Here is a 25,465-nt window from a genome sequence, read left to right on the forward strand (position 1 = left end):
GGTGCCAACCCACCGCAGTAATATTAAATCGTCAACACAATTAAGTTGGCAGAAAGTAAAGTGGTTGGAATACTTTTCTGAATCCACTGTGTTTTGTCTGTATACACACAGCATCTCATACTACAGGTTCATGCTGTTGAACCACCTGGCTTTCAAGAAGTTCTGCAGGGTTTTCAGTTTTTTTATTTATCTGCTGTGTGGTAACGTTTGACTTTCATTGAAAAAGCTTGCAAAATCTTGCACTATACTGATTAATACTGAAAGTCAAAATGATATCTGTGCTTAATCTTCGAGCATGAAAAGTTTTCCAGGATTCCTTTCAGCCATACAGCTCCTTTCCAGCTGGTTCAGGCCTCTGATCCACAATAGACCTGTTTTTGTGACTTCATTCTCTCAAAAGACTTCATTTGCATGAATGTGGCCTGGAAAATCTGTTTTTTGTATTGTTTTATTCTTTCTCGTGTGTTTCCTTAAAGACTTGAACAGTTTAACAGGTTCCATTTAGAACTGTCTCCTTGGGAGTCTTTCAGTGTTAAGCATACCTATAATGACATGACAGTGGCTGTCTGTCTTGCTCCATTTCCAAGCAGACCAGAGACCTGGGAGAAATTTGTCTGCCGATTTGGCACTCCCACAGAGTAACCCGTCTACTATAGTCTTGTTTGCTGCTGAGTTACTCCTTGCTGCTGGCATTTCATCCGACAGCTCACTTTTATCAAATTATAATTGATGCGAAGTCTCCTGGGACAAAACATGGACTGAGACTTCTGTTGAACAGTTTACATTACCTACATCAAACTAACTGTTCTTGAAAGTTCCCCATGTCTGTACTTGTAGTAAGGGGGTACAAAGTCAAAATTTGAAAAACTGCATGGAGAAAATCAAACTATGTGAGAGAGAAGAATGGCTTCCTCTGAATAAGAAGCACAACTGCAAAGTTGGATTTCTGAAGATGCTTTATTTATCGCATTTAGAAAGTACAACACACGTCTTACTTACACTTGACTTTTCAGTTCCCATATTTTTAGGGAAAATTGTAGTACAGGAAAAGACCAGCAAATAATTACGGAGTGTTCAGTTATTAATTCATTCCATTCCTAGAAAGCAAACTGTGTGTGTGTGTGTAATGCCATAGGGTTAGGGTTAGGGAAAGCGAACTGTGTGTGTGTGTGTAATGCCATAGGGTTAGGGTTAGGGAAAGCAAACTGTGTGTGTGTGTAATGCCATATGGTTAGGGTTAGGGAAAGCAAACTGTGTGTGTGTGTGTAATGCCATAGAATTGATATGAAGGAACAGGTTTGTCCTGAGTGATGCACATCAGGTAATAGTGACAACGTTAACTATTCAGGCTGCTTTGCCATAGTCCAGAAGCTACTAGTTTGTCACATACTGTAACTTAACCATAACCTTCCTTGACTTGTACGCCACACATTGGTATGTATAACCTAACAACCTGTTAGCCTTCTTTCTGTACACTGTCTGGATGTGAACAGTGATGAGTCCACTACAACTTCCATATCCATCTCGTATAAGAAGTATTTTCAAGTTTCAGACATCACATCATGTATTTAAATCTAACATTTCTACTTCTTATACTTATTTTTTTACATTTACTTACAGTATATTTAATTTACCACAAATTTACACAAGCCTGAATTCTGTCCATATCCATCTGTAATGACTTGGATGCTTCCAGATTGTTTGCCATTTCACCCAGTTTGGTATCATCTTTAGACTTAACCAGCTTGTTATTTATATTCCTATTCTGATCCATTTGTGTATATTAAAAATAGCAGTAGCCCCAGTACAGGACCCTGAGGACACCAATTATGATCACTTAATTCAGATAGGGTTCTTTGTCCCATAACCCTCTGCTTCATGTGTTTCAGACAATTCTACACCTGTTTCCACTCAATGTCCTGCACTCCCACTTCTTGTAGTTTGATGCCCAACCTCTCATGAGGGACCATACCAAATGCCTTATAAAAATACATAAATAATCTCATATGCACCCTTGGATTGTATCCTTTTGTTACTTCTTCATAGGTCTCTTGGATTTTTGTAAAACTTCTGCTGCTCAAACTTCTCTTTTAAAACTCCTTCCATTTATATATCATTGACGTATTATTTAAGCTTACTATTCTACTGTCCAATCACTCATTTTATACAACGGAACAATATTTGCTATTTTCTAGTGCTCAGGAATTTTCCCATTACATAGTGACTACCGTATGTACTCACGTATAAGTCGGGTATTGAAAACCGAAAAAATTGATCATAAAATCAGACCCCAACTTATACGCCCGTTCAAAAATGCAACACTTACATTTTTTTTTTTACATCTTTTTGCCTCCTCCAATCTCGCATCAGTTTTACAGATGCATCAAATTTTGTTGCAGCAGCGCAGTTACCAATTTCTTTCGCTACTTCAATGACTTTTAATTTAAAACCAGCTTCATATTTTCCTCTGATTGAACGATCCTTTGTGGATAAGGGATGCTCTTATGATAAAGGTGTATGAGGGTGTGAGATACAAAAAACACAAATCAGTGCAAACGTCGCTTCTGCATAGTTCGGGTATTGCCGTCTGGTCACATAGGCACAATACATAGAAATTAAAGGCCATGTGCCCCGTGGTTACTCTCTCAGGTGGGTGTTAGCATATCGGAATCTCTTGCACCAATAGTGTGAGTCTTCAACATTCGACTTAATATGACCGACATTATAAAATACAAGAAATTATAGTGTAAAATCAAGTCCCGATTTATCAGTGGGAGAACTTATCGGTGAGTATATACAGTATATAAAACATGTGCCAGGGGTTTATATCTGTACTCACTAACTTTCTTAAGCAGTCAAGGGCAAATGTTATCTGGTCCTCGTCATTTCTTAGATTTTAGCTTATTTAATCAAAGCAGTGCTTCTTTCTCTACAATTTCCAAATTACTAAGGACTTCCTTAGTAGTCCCTGTTACTGCTGAGAGGTTATCCACTTCTTCATATGACCAGTAAACTTATTAATACTGAAAGTCAAAGTGACATACAGTATGAGTTTAAAGGTCCATTCGGCATTCTGGTTTCCTACCACATTCATTCCAAAGATAGGCATGTTAGACTGTAAACTGGCCTACTGTAGTTGTATGTCAGCATGCTTTTTCTCCAGGGTTGCTTCCTACCCTGTCCATGTTTATGCTGAGGTTAGCTTTGGCCAGTGTGATCTTGAAATGAAGTATGTTGGTTCAGAATGGACGAATGAACTAATTTCTGCAGCGTGCCATCACCTATTTTCCATGGGAACATGTAATAGGGTGGGCACTCAAGATTATGACACAGACTGGTTGGGTCATGATTATTTAATGCAGGTGACTAATGTTACCATACTCTTTTTGTGGGCATAGCTGATCTTTCTGTATCATGGCCATGAAAAAGCAAGTTCTAAGCACACAAGATTTTTCTCCCTAGCTGCTCCTCTCTAGATCTCTCCAGACATTTATTCAGAAAACCAAAAATATGAAATAAAGAGTTATTTTGAGTAACTAGTACATAGAACATTAAGCATATTTATGGTTCTCATTTGCTGATTGTGGATTGGCAGCACAGTGGTGCAGTGGTAGCACTGCTGCCTCGCAGTTAGGAGACTCAGGTTCACTTCTCTGGTCCTCCCAGCGTGGAGTTTGCATGTCCTCCCTGTTTCTGCGTGGGTTTCCTCCCACAGTCCAAAGACATGTAGGTTAGGTACATTGGTGATCCTAAATTGTCCCTAGTGTGTGCTTGGTGCGTATGTGTGTGTGCCCTGCGGTGGGCTGGCGCCCTGTGTTTCCTGCCTTGCGCCCTGGGATTGGCTCCAGCAGACCCGTGTAACCCTGTGTTAGGATATAGCAGGTTGGATAATGGATGGATGGATGGATGATTGTGGATTCCTAGGTTGACTTGTACCTCCTACCAAATATGATCATATATCATGTACAACACTAAAAACGATAAGTACCTTCTTTACAGTCTGGCATGTGAAGGTCTTATGAGTTCGGCTGCCTTGGGGTTTCTTAATGCATTTTATTGCAGCACTACCATCTAATTTACTGCCTACTACCTGATCAAAGTGTGACAAAGTCAAAGCAGTTCACATGTCAGGTCAGGCTCACTGTTTATCCACAATCTGAAAACCTTCCTAAGACATCACTTTAAGTAGTCCTGGAAAAATTTTAGAACTCGGATTATCATGTGTCTTTCAAAACCTGCAGATTGTGCCAAGTCATGTCTATTCTTGCAATTAACCGTGCAGCGCGTAAGTCTCCCTTAGGAGTGTAACGTCAGCTGTGCTCTTCAAACGTCAAGCAAGACTGCAGCTGAATCTGCTACTGTACCTTCAATAGCCTTACCAGATGACTGGTTAAAGCAAAAAAAAACAAAACAATAAATTGATTGGATTTCCTAAAATGAAATGGAGTAGTGAACCATCACTCTGCTAAGTTGTATATACCCAGCAAATAAAATTCATGAGCCCTTTGGAACATTCTTGAAAAGTCATTGGAGGGACTGAGTGGCGGTTAGCTCTCGGGCAGGGAGACCCAGTTAGCCAGTAATAAAGGAGGCAGAGCTGATGTCCTTCATCCATTACGGCTAGCGCCCATTTAGCCACTAAATCGCAATACCAGTTACTCCATACTCAGTTTCTTCTTTTTTCCCCTTAGAGCAATGCCTGGCAAAGTCCTTCCTGAAATTCCATCCTAATTAGGGGTGAATTCCTTCCTTTAAACCCAGTTTAATAAAACTACCTTGATATTTACTTCATTCAGGGCCTGTTCTGTCAATGCAATTGAGCACAGATTAATGTGTTGTATTTAAATCATTATTTTCTTAAAGTAAGCAGCACCTTTTGATATCACATACAGTGGTGCTTGAAAGTTTGTGAACCCTTTAGAATTTTCTATATTTCTGCATAAATGTGACCTAAAACATCATCAGATTTTCACTCAAGTCCTAAAAGTAGATAAAGAGAAACCAGTTAAACAAATGAGACCAAAATATTATACTTGGTTATTTATTTATTAAGGGAAATGATCGAATATTACATATTTGTGAGTTGCAAAAGTATGTGAACCTTTGCTTTCAGTATCTGGTGTGACCCCCCTTTGCAGCAATAACTGCAACTAAACGTTTCCGGTAACTTTTTATCATTCCTTCACACCGACTTGGAGGAATTTGAGCCCATTCCTCCATACAGAACAGCTTCAACTCTGGGATGTTGGTGGGTTTCCTCACATGAACTGCTCGCTTCAGGTCCTTCCACAACATTTCGATTGGATTAAGGTCAGGACTTTGACTTGGCCATTCCAAAACATTCACTTTATTCTTCTTTAACCATTCTTTGGTAGAACGACTTGTGTGCTTAGGGTCGTTGTCTTGCTGCATGACCCACCTTCTCTTGAGATTCAGTTCATGGACAGATGTCCTGACATTTTCCTTTAGAATTCTTTGATATAATTCAGAATTCATCAATGAAGGCAAGCCGTCCTGGCCCAGATGCAGCAAAACAGGCCCAAACCATGATACGACCACCACCATGTTTCACAGATGGGATAAAGTTCTTATGCTGGATTGCAGTGTTTTCCTTTCTCCAAACATAACGCTTTTCATTTAAACCAAAAAGTTCTATTTTGGTCTCATCCGTCCACAAAACATTCTTCTGATAGCCTTCTGGTTTGTCCACTTGATCTTTAGCAAACTGAAGATGAGCGGCAATGTTTTTTTTGGAGAGCAGTGGCTTTCTCCTTGCAGCCCTGCCATGCACACCATTGTTGTTCAGTGTTCTCCTGATGGTGGACTCATGAACATGAACATTAGCCAATGTGAGAGAGGCCTTCAGTTGCTTAGAAGTTACCCTGGGGTCCTTTGTGACCTCGCTGACTATTACATGCCTTGCTCTTGGAGTGATCTTTGTTGGTCGACCACTCCTGGGGAGGGTAACAATGGTCTTGAATTTCCTCCATTTGTACACAATCTGTCTGACTGTGGATTGGTGGAGTCCAAATTCTTTAGAGATGGTTTTGTAACCTTTTCCAGCCTGATGAGCATCAACAACTCTTTTTGTGAGGTCCTCAGGAATCTCCTCTGTTCGTGCCATGATACACATCCACAAACATGTGTTGTGAAGAGCAGACTTTGATAGATCCTGTTCTTTAAATAACACAGGGTGCCCGCTCACACCTGATTGGCATCCCATTGATTTAAAACACCGAACTCGAATTTCACCTTCAAACTAACTGATCATCCTAGAGGTTCACATACTTTTGCCACTCACAAATATGTAATATGCGATCATTTTCCTCAATAAATAAATGACCAAGTGTAATATTTTGTCTCATTTGTTTAACTGGTTTCTCTTTATCTACTTTTAGGACTGGAGTGAAAATCTGATGATGTTTTAGGTCATATTTATGCAGAAATATAGAAAATTCTAAAGGGTTCACAAACTTTCAAGCACCACTGTATTTTATAATGATCAATCTGCACTGACACACATTTATCAATTGCGAAAAAAGTGGACAACAGCACAAGATATTTTTCAAGTTCAGTGCTAGAATACTCTCTCTTTAGTTGTAGAACAAAGCCGGGTAACAACATTAGTCTAGATAATTCTTGAGATGGAGACTGGGTGGTAATCCACAGTGTTACCAGAGGAAAAAGATTCAATGTTAAGATTTTGCTCTTATTTCTTTGAAAATCTCAACTCATTCTCAAACTCACTTAATCAGATTTAATGTAGGGGGATTAGGAGAGGGCGGCATGGTGGCGCACAGAGTAGCACAGAGAGTTGTGAGTACTTATGGAAGGATTCAATTGCTCTTTCCTACCTACAGTTAATTGAGAAAAGTCTTTGAAATTGTGTTCAACTTTGATATTATGCATTTTTGAGGTAGACATTTCAATAACACACATTGAGATATCATATTGTCCTCTGTCCACTTTTGATATTAATTGTTCTTCTAAAACTCTTTTCTTGTTCTCCAACAGAAGATCATGCAATGCTTTGTAACATACCCTTCCCTGGGAACAGTCGGAGATACGGACAGGATGCCTTAATCCCTCCTGATTATTCTGAATCAAACCTGGAATATGATGCCAATGCAGATGCTGATGCTGATGCCCACGCACCAGGGTTTTTACCTCTCTTCAGAGAGAATGAACGTAAGTCTGTTGCTGAGACAGTTTTACTCAACCACCAGTTTAAGTTGCTCTTAAGCAATTAGGACAAACTCACCCCACTGGCCCACCAAATCTTACTTGGGCACAAAATGATGCTGCCAAAGTACTTTATCTGTGAAGGTAACAGTTAATTCATTATGAATGAAATAAAGGGCATGCCAATGCCGATAATATTAACTTTTTTTTTGGCTGAGTCCATGCTTAAATGAGGACTGAGTTATATAAAATATATTTCAGTTTTGCTAAAATATAAGATTTCAGTTTTAATTTCTAGAGTAGTCTAACCAGAATTGTGTTAAAATTGTTAAGCAGACATGAAGGATGTTGGTATGAAATCACCAAGCGTTTAGGATCTCGACACTAAAAGAGCTCTGCTGCCACCTGCTGGCAGGCCCTTTTATTTTTCCCGATTGCTTTATTTTCCAAGTACAGTACTGTATACCATTTAGCAGTACACACATCCATCCATTTACTAACACACAGTTAGAAAGTTTTCCAGTTTACCCAGCGCTCCTGCCGCATTATTTTGGAGCACACAAAACATTTTTAAAAGATGTTAAGGGGATCACAATTCATTAACTGCCAGCTTATGTGCCAGACAAAATGTAGTAACGATTCAATTTAAGTGTACTCACTCGAGTTTTATTCATTATCTTATCGGGTCACTGATGGCTACAGCCTGTCCAGAAAAATATCATAAACAAGAAGAAAAGTAACCCTGGATGGAGTGCCAGTCCATCTCAGTGCTCATTCAAGAGTCAATTGGCATGGAAATGGGGAAAAAATAAAACACCCAGAGGAGATCCATGCAAAGACAGAGAGAACACCACAGAGAGGCTATGTCTGGGCTGTGTAAATGATGTATAATTTATCATTTATCAATCTTGATACATAAATTACTTTATGAAATGAAGTTTCACACATCTTCAGACGCGTCCATTCTGCTCTAAGAAGAATGACTATTGTTGCTATGTTAGACCACTGACATACGTACGAATTACTGTATCGTTTTGGACTGCTCAGATTCTGCGGAGACTATGCACTATCCTAGTATTAATCATTATTTGATAAAATACTTCATCTTTCGAGGTGGCACAGTGGCAGTGCTGCTGCCTTGCAGTAAGTAGACTAGGGTGCACATCCCAGGTCCTCCTTGTGTGAAGCTCGCATGTTCTCCCTGCGTCTGCATGAGTTTCCTCCAGGGGTGCCGGTTTTCTCCCACAGTCCAGAGATGTACAGGATAGGTGAACTGACGACACCAAGTGCTCGTGAAAGATCGGTGCCAACTTTTTCGGACAGCAGCAAAAGAAATCTCGGCTAGAAACGGCACATGGATGAAGCAGGCTAGAAAATTACATGACTTCATTTTTCTTGCACTTCTAAAATCTTTTATGTCTGGAATGAGGCACCAAACTGGTTGCATGCTCACTCTCTACATTGCACCATTGCAGTGTGTGCTGCAATACTCATAGTATTCAAATGAAAAATGGAAAAAGTAGCAAGAAAATTCCTTGAAGGTGCCCCTGCTGTTTTATTACATCCCATAGTCTGAGCAGAGAAGGTGGAACTGGGCGACAGGCAGCATGTTGGCACAGAGTACAGCACTGCTTATTCATAACTCCAGAGTCTTGTGTTCAAACCCTGGTCTGGTCACTGACTTTGTAGAGTTTGCACCTTTTCTCCCTGTCTGCATGTTTGTTTGTTTCTGCCAAATTGTTTATTTTCCTCCCATATCCATAAATAAAAAGAAGTTGGGTAGACTGGCATGAATAAACTGGCCCAATCTGAGGAGGCAACAAAAGGATATGATCAAAGTGGAGCGTATGATATTATTTATCTGGACTTTCAGAAATCATTTGATAAGGTGCCACATGAGAGGTTGGGCATCAAACTAAAAGTGGTGGGAGTTCAGGGTGATGTTTTTAGATGGGTGCAGAACTGGCTCAGACACAGGAAGCAGACGGTGAAAGTGTGAGGAACCTTCAGAATTGGCCAATGTTAAGAGTGGTGACCAGCAGGGGTCAGTGCTAGGGCCGCTGATATTTTTAATATACACTCACCTAAAGGATTATTAGCACCACCATACTAATACGGTGTTTGACCCCCTTTCACCTTCAGAACTGCCTTAATTCTACGTGGCATTGATTCAACAAGGTGCTGAAAGCATTCTTTAGAAATGTTGGCCCATATTGATAGGATAGCATCTTGCAGTTGATGGAGATTTGTGGGATGCACATCCAGGGCATGAAGCTCCCGTTCCACCACATCCCAAAGATGCTCTATTGGGTTGAGATCTGGGGACTGTGGGGGCCATTTTAGTACAGTGAACTCATTGTCATGTTCAAGAAACCAATTTGAAATGATTCGAGCTTTGTGACATGGTGCATTATCCTGCTGGAAGTAGCCATCACAGGATGGGTACATGGTGGTCATGAAGGGATGGACATGGTCAGAAACAATGCTCAGGTAGCCCGTGGCATTTAAACGATGCCCAATTGGCACTAAGGGACCTAAAGTGTGCCAAGAAAACATCCCCACACCATTACACCACCACCACCAGCCTGCACAGTGGTAACAAGGCATGATGGATCCATGTTCTCATTCTGTTTACGCCAAATTCTGACTCTACCATTTGAATGTCTCAACAGAAATCGAGACTCATCAGACCAGGCAACATTTTTCCAGTCTTCAACTGTCCAATTTTGGTGAGCTCGTGCAAATTGTAGCCTCTTTTTTCTATTTGTAGTGGAGATGAGTGGTACCCAGTGGGGTCTTCTGCTGTTGTAGCCCATCCGCCTCAAGGTTGTGCGTGTTGTGGCTTCACAAATGCTTTGCTGCATACCTCGGTTGTAACGAGTGGTTATTTCAGTCAAAGTTGCTCTTCTATCAGCTTGAATCAGTGGGCCCATTCTCCTCTGACCTCTAGCATCAACAAGGCATTTTCGCCCACAGGACTGCCGCATACTGGATGTTTTTCCCTTTTCACACCATTCTTTGTAAACCCTAGAAATGTTTGTGCGTGAAAATCCCAGTAACTGAGCAGATTGTGAAATACTCAGACCGGCCCGTCTGGCACCAACAACACCTTTCTTTCCCATTCTGACATTCAGTTTGGAGTTCAGGAGATTGTCTTGACCAAGACCACACCCCTAAATGCAGTGAAGCAACTGCCATGTGATTGGTTGATTAGATAATTGCATTAATGAGAAACTGAACAGGTAATCCTAATAATCCTTGAGGTGAGTGTATATAAATGATTTAGATAGGAATGTAAGTAACAAGCGGGTTAAGTTTGCAGATGATACCAAAATAGGTGGATTAGCAGATAATTTGGAATCCGTTATATCACAGAAGGACTTGGATAGCAGACAGGCTGGGGCAGATTTGCGACAGATGAAATTTAATGTCAGTAAATATAAAGAATTACACATAAGAAGTAAAAATGTTAGGTTTGAATACACAATGGGCAGTCGGAAAATTGAGAGTACACCTTATGAGAAGGATTTAGGAGTCAGAGATCAACTGCCAGACAGTGTTCAGATGCCATTAAGAAGGCTAACAGAATGTCAGGTTATATAGCGCCTTGATGTGTGCAGTACAAGTCACAGGAGGTTCTGCTCAAGCTTTATAACACACTGGTGAGGCCTCATCTGGAGTCCTGTGTGCAGGTTTGGTCCCCGGGCTACAAAAAGGACACAGCAGCTCAAGAGAAGGTCCAGAGAAGAGCGACTAGGCTGATTCAGGGCTACAGGGGATGAGTTATGAGGAACGATTAAAAGAGCTGAGCCTTTACATTTTAAGCAAAATAAAATTAAGAGGTGACAGGATTGAAGTGTTTAAAATTATGAAGGGAATTGGTCCAGACGGATCGAGACGGTGACTTCAAAATGATTTCATCAAGAACACGGCGACTCAGCTGGAAACTTGTGAAGGGTAAATTACACACAAACATTAGGAAGTTTTTCTTTACACAAAGAACGATAGACACTTGGAATAAGCGACCAAGTAGTGTGGTAGACAGTAAGACGTTAGCGACTTTCAAAACTCGACTTGATGTTTTCTTGGAGGAAATAAGTGGATAGGACTGGCGAGCTTTGTTGGGCTGAATGGCCTGTTCTCGTCTAGAGTGTTCTAATGTTGTAATTTAAGCAATGGTGGTTGTTTTTGTGTGTGAAAGTGCCTTGTAATCACTTGGTTGGTTCCTGTCTTCTGCATAGGGGTGACACAATAAGCACCCGACTAGCAAAACTAAACAAAGAAATCAGACAAATTCATCCATCCATCCATTATCCAACCCGCTAGCAGAGGTGGGTAGAGTAGCCAAAAATTGTACTCAAGCAAGAGTAGCGCTACTTCAAAATGATAGTAGTCATCCAAAAAACTACTCAAGTAAGAGTCAAAAAGTATTTGGTGAAAAGACTACTCAAGTACTGAGTTTGAACATAAAAAATGATTTATTTTTTACAAATGTTGTAATTAAACAGACAAAAATATAAAATCATGTGTAAATTCTGCTATTTCTAAATAATAAAATAAAAAATGAGTAAAAATAAATCACATCTTTACAAAATAATGATGCACAAATAACACAAAGTTCCAAATCTCAGTTTTTCACAACAAATCTTTTGAAGCCGACACCTCCAGTAGGTCACATGTATGTCTGAACAGTGCAAACTACTTACAGTTACTTAGGAGATCTCCCGCACACTGACAGTATAATGCTGCATATGCAGTTTGTGGTGTAGCGGGTCTGCAGCTTCAAAAAAAAAAAGGCCAGTTTCAAATCCATAAAGCCGTGTTGCTCTCCGTGGGCGCAATTGCACGACCGCGGGGAGTTAATGAGGTAGTTGGAGTGAGTTGCATCTGCACATGTGGGTCTGTGACGATGTGGGTTCTGGCTCCACGCTCCCATGGCTGTTTGGGAATCCTTGAACCCAACACCGTCGATAATGAAACCGAGTGAGCTAGTCAATGGAGGCAAATTGAGCATCTGAGCAAGGGGATGGTTGAAAGTGCAACTGTGCCTTTTATTAAAAACAGTCAACAAAAAAGTGTTCATAAAGTGCAGTTCTTTAATAAATAAATACTTTAAGATGAAAAGTGGAGGTTAAAACCATTGGAAACAACAATCCTTTAAAACGAGAGGTAAAATCTTCTTTAGGAAGCAATCTTTAAAACAACAAATCCGGTGTAACGTTTCTGTTAGCGTCTCACCTGCTTATCCCGTTTGGGCTTAGCAGCAGGCAAGACGCTCTCTGCAGCTGCCCTCCTCTTACACTTTCGCGAGACTGGAGACCTCCCTGGCTTCGGTTTGGCTCTCATCCCAGTCCCCGAGACTTGATGTCCACCAATGACCAGGACGCACACACTGGGGACTCCACCACCAAGCCTCCCGACTTCCGCTGCCTTTCCCCGGCCTTCTGCGGCTCGTCGCTTTCCTCTGGGTACTCCCGCTACCTGGTCACTCAGCGGGAGCAACATCAACTCAAACGTCTGGGTGTTGGCCTAACACCCAGCTTCCTTACAGCTGCCCTCGATCGCGCGCTCAACACACGCACGCACCGCCTGCTTCCTCGCTCTTCTCTCCCTCTTTATCTCGTTCTTTTTCTCATTCCTCCATTTTTCCCCCTTCAACCGACTTGCGCTTCTTTTTTATAACGTGAGGGGCCATCACAGCTGTAGCATTAGCCACGGGAGCAATCACGAATGTGGGCAGTTCCTCACCTGTGCACACGGTGAGAAACGCCCACATCGACGACTGCCCCGCGGCTCGCTACAACATCGCCCCCCCCTCACGAAGCCGCCTCGGGTGCGGTGATTAAAAATGGCCTTTGCTCAGTGAGCTGTGGACCCATAACACCACAGGGTCAGATCGTTCTCAATTGATTTATTGGCTTCCTGCGGCGTGTGATTAAGGCCTACGGAGATGGGAGTGTATATATACGGGTCAGCACAAAAAAGAAGGGGGAATCAAAGAAAAGGAGAAAAGACATTAAAAAGGCAGGCTTGGGAACGACGATCTGGTTCTTGCAGTGAAGCTGTGACTGTTAGCAGTGAACAGGAGCCCCACATGACTAACAAGTCTCTCGCAGGCTACAAGACACAGGAAGATTGTGTGTGGTCATGTGACTGCATGGCTATGTCTGATTGGTGAAACAGTCATGCAGTAGATCCACTGGCAACTTCTCTCTTGCAAAAATAAAGTTTAATGTATATATGGAAAAAAGTAACGAGTCGAGTGTTGCCCAATGTAGCGGAGTAAGAGTAGCGTTTCTTCTTCACAAATGCACCCAAGTAAAAAGTATGGTGCAGTAAAACTACTCTTAGAAGTACAATTTCTTTTATAAAGGTTGCTCAAGTAAATGTAACTCATTACTACCCACCTCTGCCCACTATACCCTAACTACAGGGTCACGGGGGTCTGCTGGAGCCAATCCCAGCCAACACAGGGTGCATGATAGCAAATAACTCATTACACCAAAAAGAACCCACAGATGTATTAGGAAAATTAGACCCACTGGCACAGCAGAAAGGGTCAGAAGCATCCATCCATCCATCCATTATCTAACCCGCTATATCCTAAGTACAGGGTCACGGGGATCTGCTGAAGCCAATCCCAGCCAACACAGGGTGCAAGGCAGGAAACAAACCCCAGGTAGGGCGCCAGCCCACCGCAGTGAGAATGATATCAATTATTCAAAATGGAAATGAACGAGAGCAGCTCTGTTCAGTTCCTCCTTATACTTAACCGTGTTCAAACAACTCAAAGGCACGATGGAGAAGGAGGAATGCCTGTTTTTGCGGTAAGCACCAGTAGTCCATTCTTGGTGAAGAACGTTCAAAAGGTTTTCCAAGGCCATCTTTCTCAGCTGCTGAATTAAAACCTCATTCCAAGATATGTTAGAAAAAGAGCAAAACCTTCTGGATTTTCTATTAATGGTGCTAATCCAAATATTGGTTTGGCTTAGGTCGTCTGTGGCAGAACATCTGGGCCTTACTCACAGCTAAGAAGAGTCAAGCTCCAGTACTGCAATGATGTGGGATGAAGAATTGCATAGAAGTCCGTCTGCAAAACCTCTTAACTCAACACACTTGCATACTCAGGCGTACGAATGCCAGCACACAAACCCTTGACTCGCTAATAAAAGGAGAATGCAGTCCAGATTGACCAGAAATTTCTAAAAATATGTACTTCCGCCAACTCCCTTCTTACTGGTGTCATCTCTGTAATAAATCCAAAAGCCATTATCTGCGCAATGAAGAAATTATCATGTTTTCAGATGAAATGATGTACTTCCCTCATTCCCAATGACTGAATCACTCACTCCCTTTAATGTGGATTGTGGGCATACAGCACCAGGGTTACTTGAAAATAACAGTTTTTCTCATTTACCACATTTGTTTCTGTAGCAAAGGGTTTTTACACATAATTTATTAACACATTGACTCCCACAGTGAAAATACACTGCTCACAAAATGAAGGGAACACTCAATCATCCCAGTCTAACATCAATTCAGTTAAGATTCAGGGATATCAATCCGTCCAGTTAGGAAGCCTAAGTGATTGTGAATCCACTTCATCTGCTTTGGTGCAAATGAAAGCGAGACCCCCCAGAAAATAAAAGCGAATGGTTTTGTAGGTGAGGTTAGGGGCACGCACTGCATTGCTATTGCATTGCCGCACCCACCACACGACAAAACCAACTCAGGATCCAGATTAGGACCCGAGTGCAGCCATGCAACGGGTGATACCTCAGCACCACACGAGGTCAGATGGACTGGAACAGTGTGAGGTTTTTTTGTTTTTTTTATGGTGGCTGGAGTGCCAATTCTGCCACCAACTCCCAAGTTTTTTCCCTGCAGGTTGGAGGGCCTACATGCAGGGATGGATGCAGATTAACGTCATATCCAGGACGGAGCAATTGCAGGTTAAGGGCCTTGCTCGAGGACCACAGACAGTTGCTCTCTCCTTATCCTCTCTGACTAACTCTTCTCTAGTTTTGTGCTCTGCTAGTGTCCCTGGCACTATTGGTAGCATAAGGTGGTGTCAGGTTGCACAGGTAGTCCAACTTCTCCAGGATGGCACATCCATACGTACTGTCACAAGATGGTTAACTGTGTCTCGCAGCACAGTCTCAAGAGCATGGAGAGCCTACCATTCATTAAATTAGACATGCCAAGTGACTATCAGTCACGTAAACTGACATAATCCGGCAACAAGATCAGCAACTGCAGTTGGCCAGTCTGACATACCCACCCACTAGAAGCTTTAGGCATCAAATCCTGAGGAGGTGACCGACAACACAAGACAATGCAGCACAATCTTTAATTATTGATTCTCCTGACAGCTGGCAAAAATAAACCTTTAGAATGAATGCTGTACGCTCTGAGCCCAATGTGTGGTTTTGTGTTTGTTAAATGTGTATTTATAATTCCTGAGCTCACATATTTTTTGTGTATGTATTCATTTTTTACAGAATATGATGCCTTTGAGGGGCTTCAGGCTGAGGAGTGTGGCATCTTGAATGGGTGTGAAAATGGTCGCTGTGTCAGAGTACAGGAAGGATACACCTGTGACTGTTTTGACGGGTACCACCTAGACATGTCCAAGATGGCATGTGTTGGTAAGTGAAATTTATTTACAATTTTTTATATAATGTCATGTGGTTCTTACTTAAAAAATAACATTTCCTCAACAGTAAGGAATGTGAGGCTGTACAGCTCAGCAGTAACGTCAGGTCCACTTGCAAAGGTACAGTCAAAGTAAAAAGTATGTGAACCTCCCAGAATGATCTCTATTTATGTCTAATTCCCATATAAAACATGGTCATATCTTCATGACAGTCACAATTATGAACTCCTATAACTAATGATGCACAGATTTTCAGAGATTTTTTGACCATATTGAATAAATCATTCAAACTGTGAAACTGAAGGGTGGAAAAAGTAAGTGAACCGTAAGCTAATGACTTTTTAAAAAGCTCATTGCAGTCCGAATTTCGCACACCTGGAGTCCATTCAATGAAATGAGTTCAGAGGGTTGGTGGCCCTGAATGACTTTGATTGGTCAAAAACACAATAAAGTTTGAGTTTGAACTTTTGACAAGAAGCATATCCAGATGGGAATCACGCCTCGCACAAAAGAGCTGTCGGAAGAGCTATGATGGAGAATTGTTCATCTATAGAAGGCTGGAAAGGGTTACAAAGTCACCTCATAATTTTGAGATATTCATCAGTCCACTGTTAGGCAAGTTGTCTATAAATGAAGACCATTTGGTATTGTGGCTACTTGGCCTAGAAGTGGGCGCCCTGCCAAGATGACCCCCAAGAGCACAACGCAAAGTCAGCAATGAGGTAAAGAAAAACCCTAGAGTGACAGCAAAGGACTTGAAGAAGTCATCAGAAGTGGCTAACATCTCTGTTCATGAGTCAACTATACGTAAAACAGTGAACAAGAATGGAGTCCATGGCAGGACACCAAGAAGGAAGCCACTGCTATCAAAAAAGAACATTTGCTGAAAGAGCACTTGGACACTCCACAACGGTACTGGGAAAATGTTTAGTGGAGTGATGAACCATGAATTCTGCTATCTACCATAAGATCCTGATGGAGAACGTCCGGCCATCAGTTTGTGACCTCAAGCTGAAACGCACTTGGGTTCTGCAGCAGGACAATGATCCAAAACATACCAGCAAGTCCACCTCTGAATGGCTTAAAAATAACAAAAGGAAGGTTTTTGGAGTGGCCTAGTCAAAGTGCGGACATGAATCCAATTCAGATGCTGTGGCATGACCTTCAAAAAGCGGTTCATGCTCGGAAACCCTCCAATGTGGCTGAATTAAAACAATTCTGCAAATAAGAATGGGCCAAAATTCCTCCACAGCGATGTGAAAGACTCATTGCCAGTTATCGCAAACGCTTGATTGCAGTTGCTGCTGCTAAGGGTGGCACAACCAGTTATTTGGTTTAGGGGGCAATTACTTTTTCACATAGGGCCATGTAGGTTTGGATAGTTTTCTTTGCCTTAATATAAATAAAATCACTTAAAAACTGCATTTTGTGTTTACTTGGGTTATCTTTGTGTAATATTTAAATTTGTTTGATGATCTGAGTAGTGAGAAGTCAAGCAAAATGATCCCTTTTATTGGCTAACTAAAAAGATTACAATATGCAAGCTTTCGAGGCAACTCAGGCCCCTTCTTCAGGCAAAATATAATACAGAAACTGGAGTTCCCTGTGTTTATATACACTCTAGGACAAGAAACAACAATGGTAAAACTTTAAGTGAGACATCTTAAATGTAAAAAATAAATAGACCTCTTCAGGCTAAGGGAGGAGAACAATGGATGGTCAAGATCTTTGGATAAGATAACTGTCCAACAAAGTCTTTTGGAGTTTCTGATGAGTTTTTCCAAAACAATGTGGGTCTTTAGTCAGGTTGTCTGTGTCAGTCTGAGAGATGCGAACAATCCTCATACCTGGCCATAAGACCCATGTCTCTATTCAAGCCATGTTGTAATGTATTACATTTTAACATGAGTTTGGCTTCCCATTCTTTTCTCTCTTGCTGTGTTCTGAAGTTGCCCATAAGCCCTGTGACTTTAAAGTCCCTCTCACAGTGTCCATGGCTGTTGAAGTGGGCCGCTACAGGAACATCTGTGTTGCCACGTTTAATGTGGGACCTGTGTAAATTTATTCTCTGGCGGAGTGTTTGTCCAGTTTCTCCCACATAGAGTGCAGTGTCAGGACATTTCATGCAGAGAATTAGGTAGACCACATTAGATGATCTGCAGGAAAAGGATCCCTTTATGCGATGTTCTAGTCGGAAGTGTGGTATAATTATATTATAAATGTGGGCACACGTTTTACATCTTTTCTGTGGGCAGGGAGATGTGCCATTCGGTGAACTGTTGGTTCACCAAAGGAGCTTCGGACAATTAGTTGCTGCAGGTTGGATGGTTGTCTGTATGCCAGGAGGGGAGGTTCAGGAAATACATGTTTTAGTGTTTGGTCATTGTTTAGCATTGGCTGAAATTCTTTTGTCATTTTTCAAAGTGCTTCAAGATGTAGGTTGTAGGTGACAACAAGGGGGATCTGAATCATTTAAGTGTGACAAACATGCAAAAAAATATAACAAATCAGGAAGGGAGCAAATACTTTTTCACAGCAGCACTATCTTTTGTTAATTTACTGTAAATCTGCCACTTTGACCACCTGAGAGCATCTTGCAGTAAATTTGGTTTAGCACCTTTGGAAGTGGATATTAAGAAGCACCGATTAATATAAAGCAATGTGAAGGATATGTTTTAATACTATGTTTAAAAAATATGTAAAATACTTGAAAGAAACATAATTAAGCAATAAACATGTTGGTCTATTTATTAGGTCTACCCGCTTGTTAGCCATAGCCTCCAGACAAAATGTATAACTTTTATTAAAGCAAACATTAAAATGGGCAGGACATGTGAGCTAAGTGTCGTGGACGGCAGTACGACTGCTGGGATCAGCATCTCAGAGCCAACTGTCCTCCGGGAGTTTCGCAGGCTTCAGTCTCTAGAGTTTACAGAGATGGGTGATAATAAAGAAAAACATTCAGCAAGTGACATTTGTTTGGGCAAAAGGGTCCTTGTTAACAAGAATCCAACTCTTTTACACGGCCTATATGTTTAAAAAGGATTCATCCCCTTGGGAGATTTCACATTTTATTGTTGTTATACAACACCGAATCTCAGTGGATTGAATTTGGCGTTTTTGACACTGATCAACAGAAAGTGAAAGCACACCTGTGCAAAGTGGTCTACATTAATTACAAATACAAAACACAAAGTGATTGATCATGTAAGCATTTACCCCTTTAATATGACACCCCTAAATCACCAATGAATCAGCCCATTGGCTTTAGAAGTCACATGATTAGTTCAATGGGGGGTCACCTGTCTGGGGTTTCAGTTGATTGTTGTCTAAATGCCTCTGAAAGTGGAATGCCTCTGAGTCAGCATGGTGGTCTTAAGGCTCATTTATACTTCACGCTCAGAACACGTATGCGCTCACAACATGGCTGCCACGCGTTCCCAGCATTCATTTGACGCATCTTCTGAGCAGGTCCTCAGAAATGAATGAGATGCGTTTGTAAGTTGCAGTACCAGCAAAAAGTCAGGGTGGGGGCGCAGTGTGGTAAAAGTTGGAACGTGACGTCAGAGTCTCTGTTTACTATGTACATGTGACAGAGATCGGTGAGCACGCTTCGATGTTTGATGAATGGTTCGATGTGGTGAAGCAAAATGCCAACAGACAGATGCATTTGTGGTGCTTTTATATTCAAGTGTCGCATATTTCTGATCGTAATGACACGATGATACATTTTAAAAGTCTCACATACCATCTTTTGAGTCGTCTTTTTTTTCTGAGGCTTCCTCCTGATCTGGCAGCAGCGGCAAACAGCAATGGATCACCACACAGAACACAATAAATGTTTGATATTCCAACTCTCTGCACATTTAGAATCCTTAGATTTATACTTGATATCACTTTCATGACAAAATGCATTAAAGTATGTATGTTACATTTTACAGATAAATCGTTCATTTCTTTTAAATAATGAATACTGTTAATAATTACACACATGGGGGTGACACGGTGGCACAGCGGTAGCACTGCTGTCTCTCAGGGAGTCATGCCGCTGGTGTTCCCTGCCTGGAGTTCACAGGTTTTCCTGCTGGGTTTCCACAGTGGGCTCCGGTTTCCTTCCAAAGATATGCAGATTTGGTGACACTAAAATGACGCCAGTCTGTGTATGTGAGTGCTTGTATTCACTTTGCGATGAGCTGATGCTCTGTCTGGGGTTTGTTTCTGCCTCGTGCCCAATGCTAGCTAGAATGGACACATCCCTGGATTGATGGATTTAATCATTAAAAATCCTTTTCAGAGATATTGCGGTAAGGTGTCATCGGAATTTAAGGCAATTCACAACGCAACAAAGCCGAACCTGTTCTCACCGTGATGATATCTCGCGCTGCCACCTGGTGGATTCTTCCAGATTTCCGTAAAGTGCACGCACAAGTATAGAACATTAGAACATTAGAACAATCTAGACGAGAACAGGCCCCACAAAGCTCGCCAGTCCTATCCACTTGTTTCCTCCAAGAAAACATCAAGTCGAGTTTTGAAAGTCCCTAACGTCTTACTGTCCACCACACTACTTGGTCGCTTATTCCAAGTGTCTATCGTTCTTTGTGTAAAGAAAAACTTCCTAATGTTAGTGTGAAATTTACCCTTAACAAGTTTCCAACTGTGTCTCCGTATTCTTGATGAACTCATTTTAAAATACAAGTCTCGATCCACTGTACTAATTCCCTTCATAATTTTAAACACTTCAATTATGTCACCTCTTAATCTTCTTTTGCTTAAACTGTAAAGGCTCAGCTCTTTTAATCTTTCCTCATAATTCAACCCCTGTAGACCTGGAATCAGCCTAGTCGCTCTTCTCTGGACCTTCTCTTGTGCTGTTATGTCATTTTCGTAGCCTGAAGACCCAAACTGCACACAGGACTCCAGATGAGGCCTCACCAGTGCATTATAAAGGTTGAGCATAACCTCCTTGGACTTGTACTCCACACATCAAGGCGCTATATAACCTGACATTCTGTTAGCCTTCTTAATGGCTTCTGAACACTGTTGGGAAGTCGATAGCTTGGAGTCCACTATGACTATAACTATAACCACTATGACTATAAACAGTAAAACGCTTGCGTAGCAGGAGTGTCCGCTGGAGCATGCGTCGCATCGCGTGAAGTATAAACCCGGCTTTACGGCACCTACACAATGAAAAAAAAAAGAACACTCAAGGGCAAGTTCGAGATAAGGTGATTGAAAAGCACAAGTCGAGGATGGAGACATGAAAATATCCCAGACAGTGAATATCCAGTTAAATCTGCCATTACAAAATGGAAAGAGCATGGCATGGCTGTAAATCTCCTGTAGAAGGTCGTCCATAAAAGCTGAGGGATCATAGAAGACAGCAACCAGTGAGAGAGGCCACCAAGAGAGCTACAGTGGCTCAGACTGGAGAGACTGTGCAGACAACAAGTGCTGTTCAGGTGCTTTACCAGTAGCAGCTTTATGGGAGAGTGGCAAAGAAAAAAAACACACAGGACATCTCAGGTGAAAGGTACACAGGAGACTCCAAAGTCAGCTGGAAGAAGTTTCTGCATTCTGATGATAACAAAATTGAGCTTTTTTTGACCATCAGACTAAACAGCATATTTGAACACTGCACATTATCAAAAACACGCCACCCCGCTGTGAAGCATGATGGGCCCATCATCATGCCTTGTGGGTGCTTCTCTGCAGAAGGCCCTGGAAGACATGTGAAGGTTAAATGAATGGAGCAAAATGAAGGTACCGTATATACTCGCGGATAAGTCAGGACTTGATTTTACCATATAAGTTCTGGTATTTTATAATGTCGGTATGCAGAAAACTCACGCTATTGGTCCAAGGGATTATGATATGCTAACGCCCACCTGAGAGAGTAACCACGGAGCACACGGCCTTTTTATTTCTATGTGGGTGCGGCAGTGCGCTGTATCAGTGTGTGCTCCTAACTCCTCTCTCTCGCTCTCTATTGTGCCTACGTGACCACACAGCAATACCCAAACTACTCCGAAGCGACGTTTGCACTGATTTTTGTTTTTTGTATCTCACACCCTCATACACCTTTATCATAACAGCATCCCTTATCTACGATGGACCGTTCAATCAGAAGAAAATATGAAGCTGGTTTTAAATTAAACGTAATTGAAGTGGTGAAAGAAATTGGTAACTGTGCTGCTGCAACAAAATTTAATGCGTCTGAGAAACTGGTGTGAGATTGGAGGAGGTGAGAAGATGTAAAAAAAAAAAATTTTGAACGGGCTTATAAGTTGGGGTCTGATTTTATGATCGATTTTTCAGGTTTCAAGACCCAATATGTGAGCATATACAGTAAATCGTAGAGGAAAACCTCATGGAGTGTGTAAAAAACCTGCGCCTTGGGTGATTTAAATCCAGCAATATAACAGCTCCAAGCAGAAAGCCAAAGCTACACAGGAATGGCTTAAAACCAACAGTAACAACAGGCTGGAGTGCAGGAGTCAGTTCCCAGGCCTCAGTCTTTAACACTAGAATTACCAGAGCCTACGAAAAAACTCATAATTCCGTCCCACCTTGAATCGCTTCTTAAAATCGTTCACAGCTCTCCACCAGCGTCTTTTGTCATCTAAATGTGCTGATAAAAATCAGGCTGCAAGCAGCCGGCTATTCCATCCCCCCACCGACTTAGAACGTGCACAAACTTCTCCCAGCTCATGCCTTGATTGATTATCTGGGAGTGAAGTGGAGTTTTAGAGTGGAAATAATAGATCATTATTTGGAATACACGCATTTCACGTGTGTTCCGTTTCTACAGTAATCCGTGTAAACACATTTTTAAAACAGAAACGTTTTTCATATTGTAGTAGTAAATGACAAAATGTAAGCATAAACTATATAATGTATGAAGCCTAAAGTCCAAATATCAAACACTTTCACAAAAGGTACACATATAACAGAACAAGTATGCTTTTATTCAAAAATATAACTGCAGAAAAAAGCCACCTTAGCATGCCATATTGACACATACGTACTGCAGCTGACACAGTAGCATAATGGTATCAGCCGCTTACTGGTATCCAAAAGCTCATGAGTTCGATCCCACATGGTTCAGTTTTGAGAAGTAAACTGCTCTTATTCTTACTATTTTAGAATAAAAAGCATGCATTTGATTTCAGTGTGTAACAGCCAGTAATTTATGATACTTGTAAAGGTTAGTTTTTTTTTTATTCACTTTTCATTCTCAGTCGTGTTCAGGATCCTTCCCTACCCCCCATCTGAGAATGCTGTTTTCACATAAAGATGCGCGTGGCTCTGCAGCGTACTTGTGACTGCATTCTCGTACCAATGCTTGCGAACTGAAGTGCCTGCGCGCACTTTTCGTGGCATTACACGTCTATTTTTTTTAGCATGCCCGTGTCGCTCAAACACAGGAACATATGTTGGTGTACAAGAATAAAAAACAAGTGCACTTTTATTCTAGACTATAAGTGAAGAAAAATAAAGCAAGTTACAGTAGGCGGTTGATACGACAGCTTGCGTGGTGCAATGCTAAGAACTGCTGATTTCCGATCCGTGCTATATAAAATCATCACATTCAAATATTAACAATTTCCACACACCCTTCCTACATTCACGACATGTGTACTTGTTGCAGTGTACACATCTCTCTGTGCTATGGTTCCTATTACACTGAATGAGCACCTGACATTGTACTTTCTTCCCTATATAAATAACATTCGAGTATAGCGCGTCTCCAAATAAATCACATTTGAGTTATAGCGCGTCTTTATGTGAAAACAGCATTGTCAGATTGGGGGAATCGTGAACGCGACTGAGAGAATGGAACTGAATAAAAAAAAAGACTGAAATCAAATGTATGTTTTTATTCTAAAATAGTTAAGTACATGCAATATTATTTGAAAACGAACAGCGTCAGATCGGGCGCATATTCAAACCCGATCTGACGCTGTTCGTTTCAAATAATATTGCATTAGTCGATGATGTTTTTACATATATTGTCTCTTTCATTCATCTTGCGGTTTGTAATCAGTGACGCGTGTTTTTCCCGATCTTGCCAGTTCACATGTTGCTGTATGGTGCTGTTTCTTTTGTACTCCAGGACATGCAGAGGACAGAAAAGTACAGAGCAGTAAGTTCAGCGCTATATGCAATCAGACAGACAAACAGGCAGAGAAGGCACTAGATATATAAATAAACAGGGAAGGCACTGTATAATAGATATATAAAAAACAGCTAAGGGGATAGATATATAGATAGGTAGGAAGGAAAGGCACTATATGATAGGCAGACAGGGAAGCTCCTATATAATAATAAAATTACTGTTATTACTATGTAGATAGACAGGGAGTTCAGCGTCGCAGCGTGTATTCAAACCCGATCTGACGCTGTTCGCTTTCAAATAATATTGCATGTACTTAACTATTTTAGAATAAAACATACATTTGATTTCAGTCTTTTTTTTTATTCAGTTCCATTCTCTCAGTCGCGTTCACGATCCAATCATCTGACAATGCTGTTTTCACATAAAGACGCGCTATAACTCAAATGTGATTTATTTGGAGACGCTATACTCGAATGTTATTTATATAGGGAAGAAAGTACAATGTCAGGTGCTCATTCAGTGTAATAGGAACCATAGCCCAGAGAGATGTGTACACTGCAACAAGTACACATGTCGTGAATGTAGGAAGGGTGTGTGGAAATTGTTAATATTTGAATGTGATGATTTTATATAGCACGGATCGAAATCAGCAGTTCTTAGCATTGCACCACGCAAGCTGTCGTATCAACCGCCTACTGTAACTTGCTTTATTTTTTCTTCACTTATAGTCTAGAATAAAAGTGCACTTGTTTTTTATTCTTGTACACCAACATATGTTCCTGTGTTTGAGCGACAAGGGCATGCTAAAAAAAATAGACGTGTAATGCCACGAAAAGTGCACGCAGGCACTTCAGTTCGCAAGCATTGGTACGAGAATGCAGTCACAAGTACGCTGCAGAGCTACAGCGCATCTTTATGTGAAAACAGCATTCTCAGATGGGGGTAGGGAAGGATCCTGAACACGACTGAGACTGAGAATGAAAAGTGAATAAAAAAAACTAACCTTTACAAGTATCATAAATTACTGGCTGTTACACACTGAAATCAAATGCATGTTTTATTCTAAAATAGTAAGAATAAGAGCAGTTTACTTCTCAAAACTGAACCATGTGGGATCGAACTCATGAGCTTTTGGATACCAGTAAGCGGCTGATACCATTATGCTACTGTGTCAGCTGCAGTACGTATGTGTCAATATGGCATGCTAAGGTGGCTTTTTTCTGCAGTTATATTTTTGAATAAAAGCATACTTGTTCTGTTATATGTGTACCTTTTGTGAAAGTGTTTGATATTTGGACTTTAGGCTTCATACATTATATAGTTTATGCTTACATTTTGTCATTTACTACTACAATATGAGAAACGTTTCTGTTTTAAAAATGTGTTTACACGGATTACTGTAGAAATGGAACACACGTGAAATGCGTGTATTCCAAATAATGATCTATTATTTCCACTCTAAAACTCCACTTCACTCCTAGATAATCAATCAAGGCATGAGCTGG

The 25,465-nt window shown here is 41.1% G+C and overlaps 1 protein-coding gene across 11 annotated transcripts in view; it reads left to right on the plus strand.

Annotated features, from left to right (window-relative positions):
• ltbp1 (latent transforming growth factor beta binding protein 1) overlaps window positions 1-25,465 on the plus strand; it is a 432,727-nt gene that overhangs the window by 395,811 nt on the left and 11,451 nt on the right. For all 11 annotated transcript variants that reach the window (XM_039738108.1, XM_039738103.1, XM_039738107.1 and 8 more), the window contains 2 exons: window positions 7,015-7,188; window positions 15,684-15,830. In XM_039738108.1, the coding sequence (XP_039594042.1) occupies window positions 7,015-7,188; window positions 15,684-15,830 (321 nt within the window). The remainder of the gene's footprint in view (window positions 1-7,014; window positions 7,189-15,683; window positions 15,831-25,465) is intronic.

The sequence above is a fragment of the Polypterus senegalus genome, chromosome 16 (genome assembly GCF_016835505.1).
Source record: "Polypterus senegalus isolate Bchr_013 chromosome 16, ASM1683550v1, whole genome shotgun sequence".
NCBI classification, from domain to species: Eukaryota; Metazoa; Chordata; class Cladistia; order Polypteriformes; family Polypteridae; genus Polypterus; species Polypterus senegalus.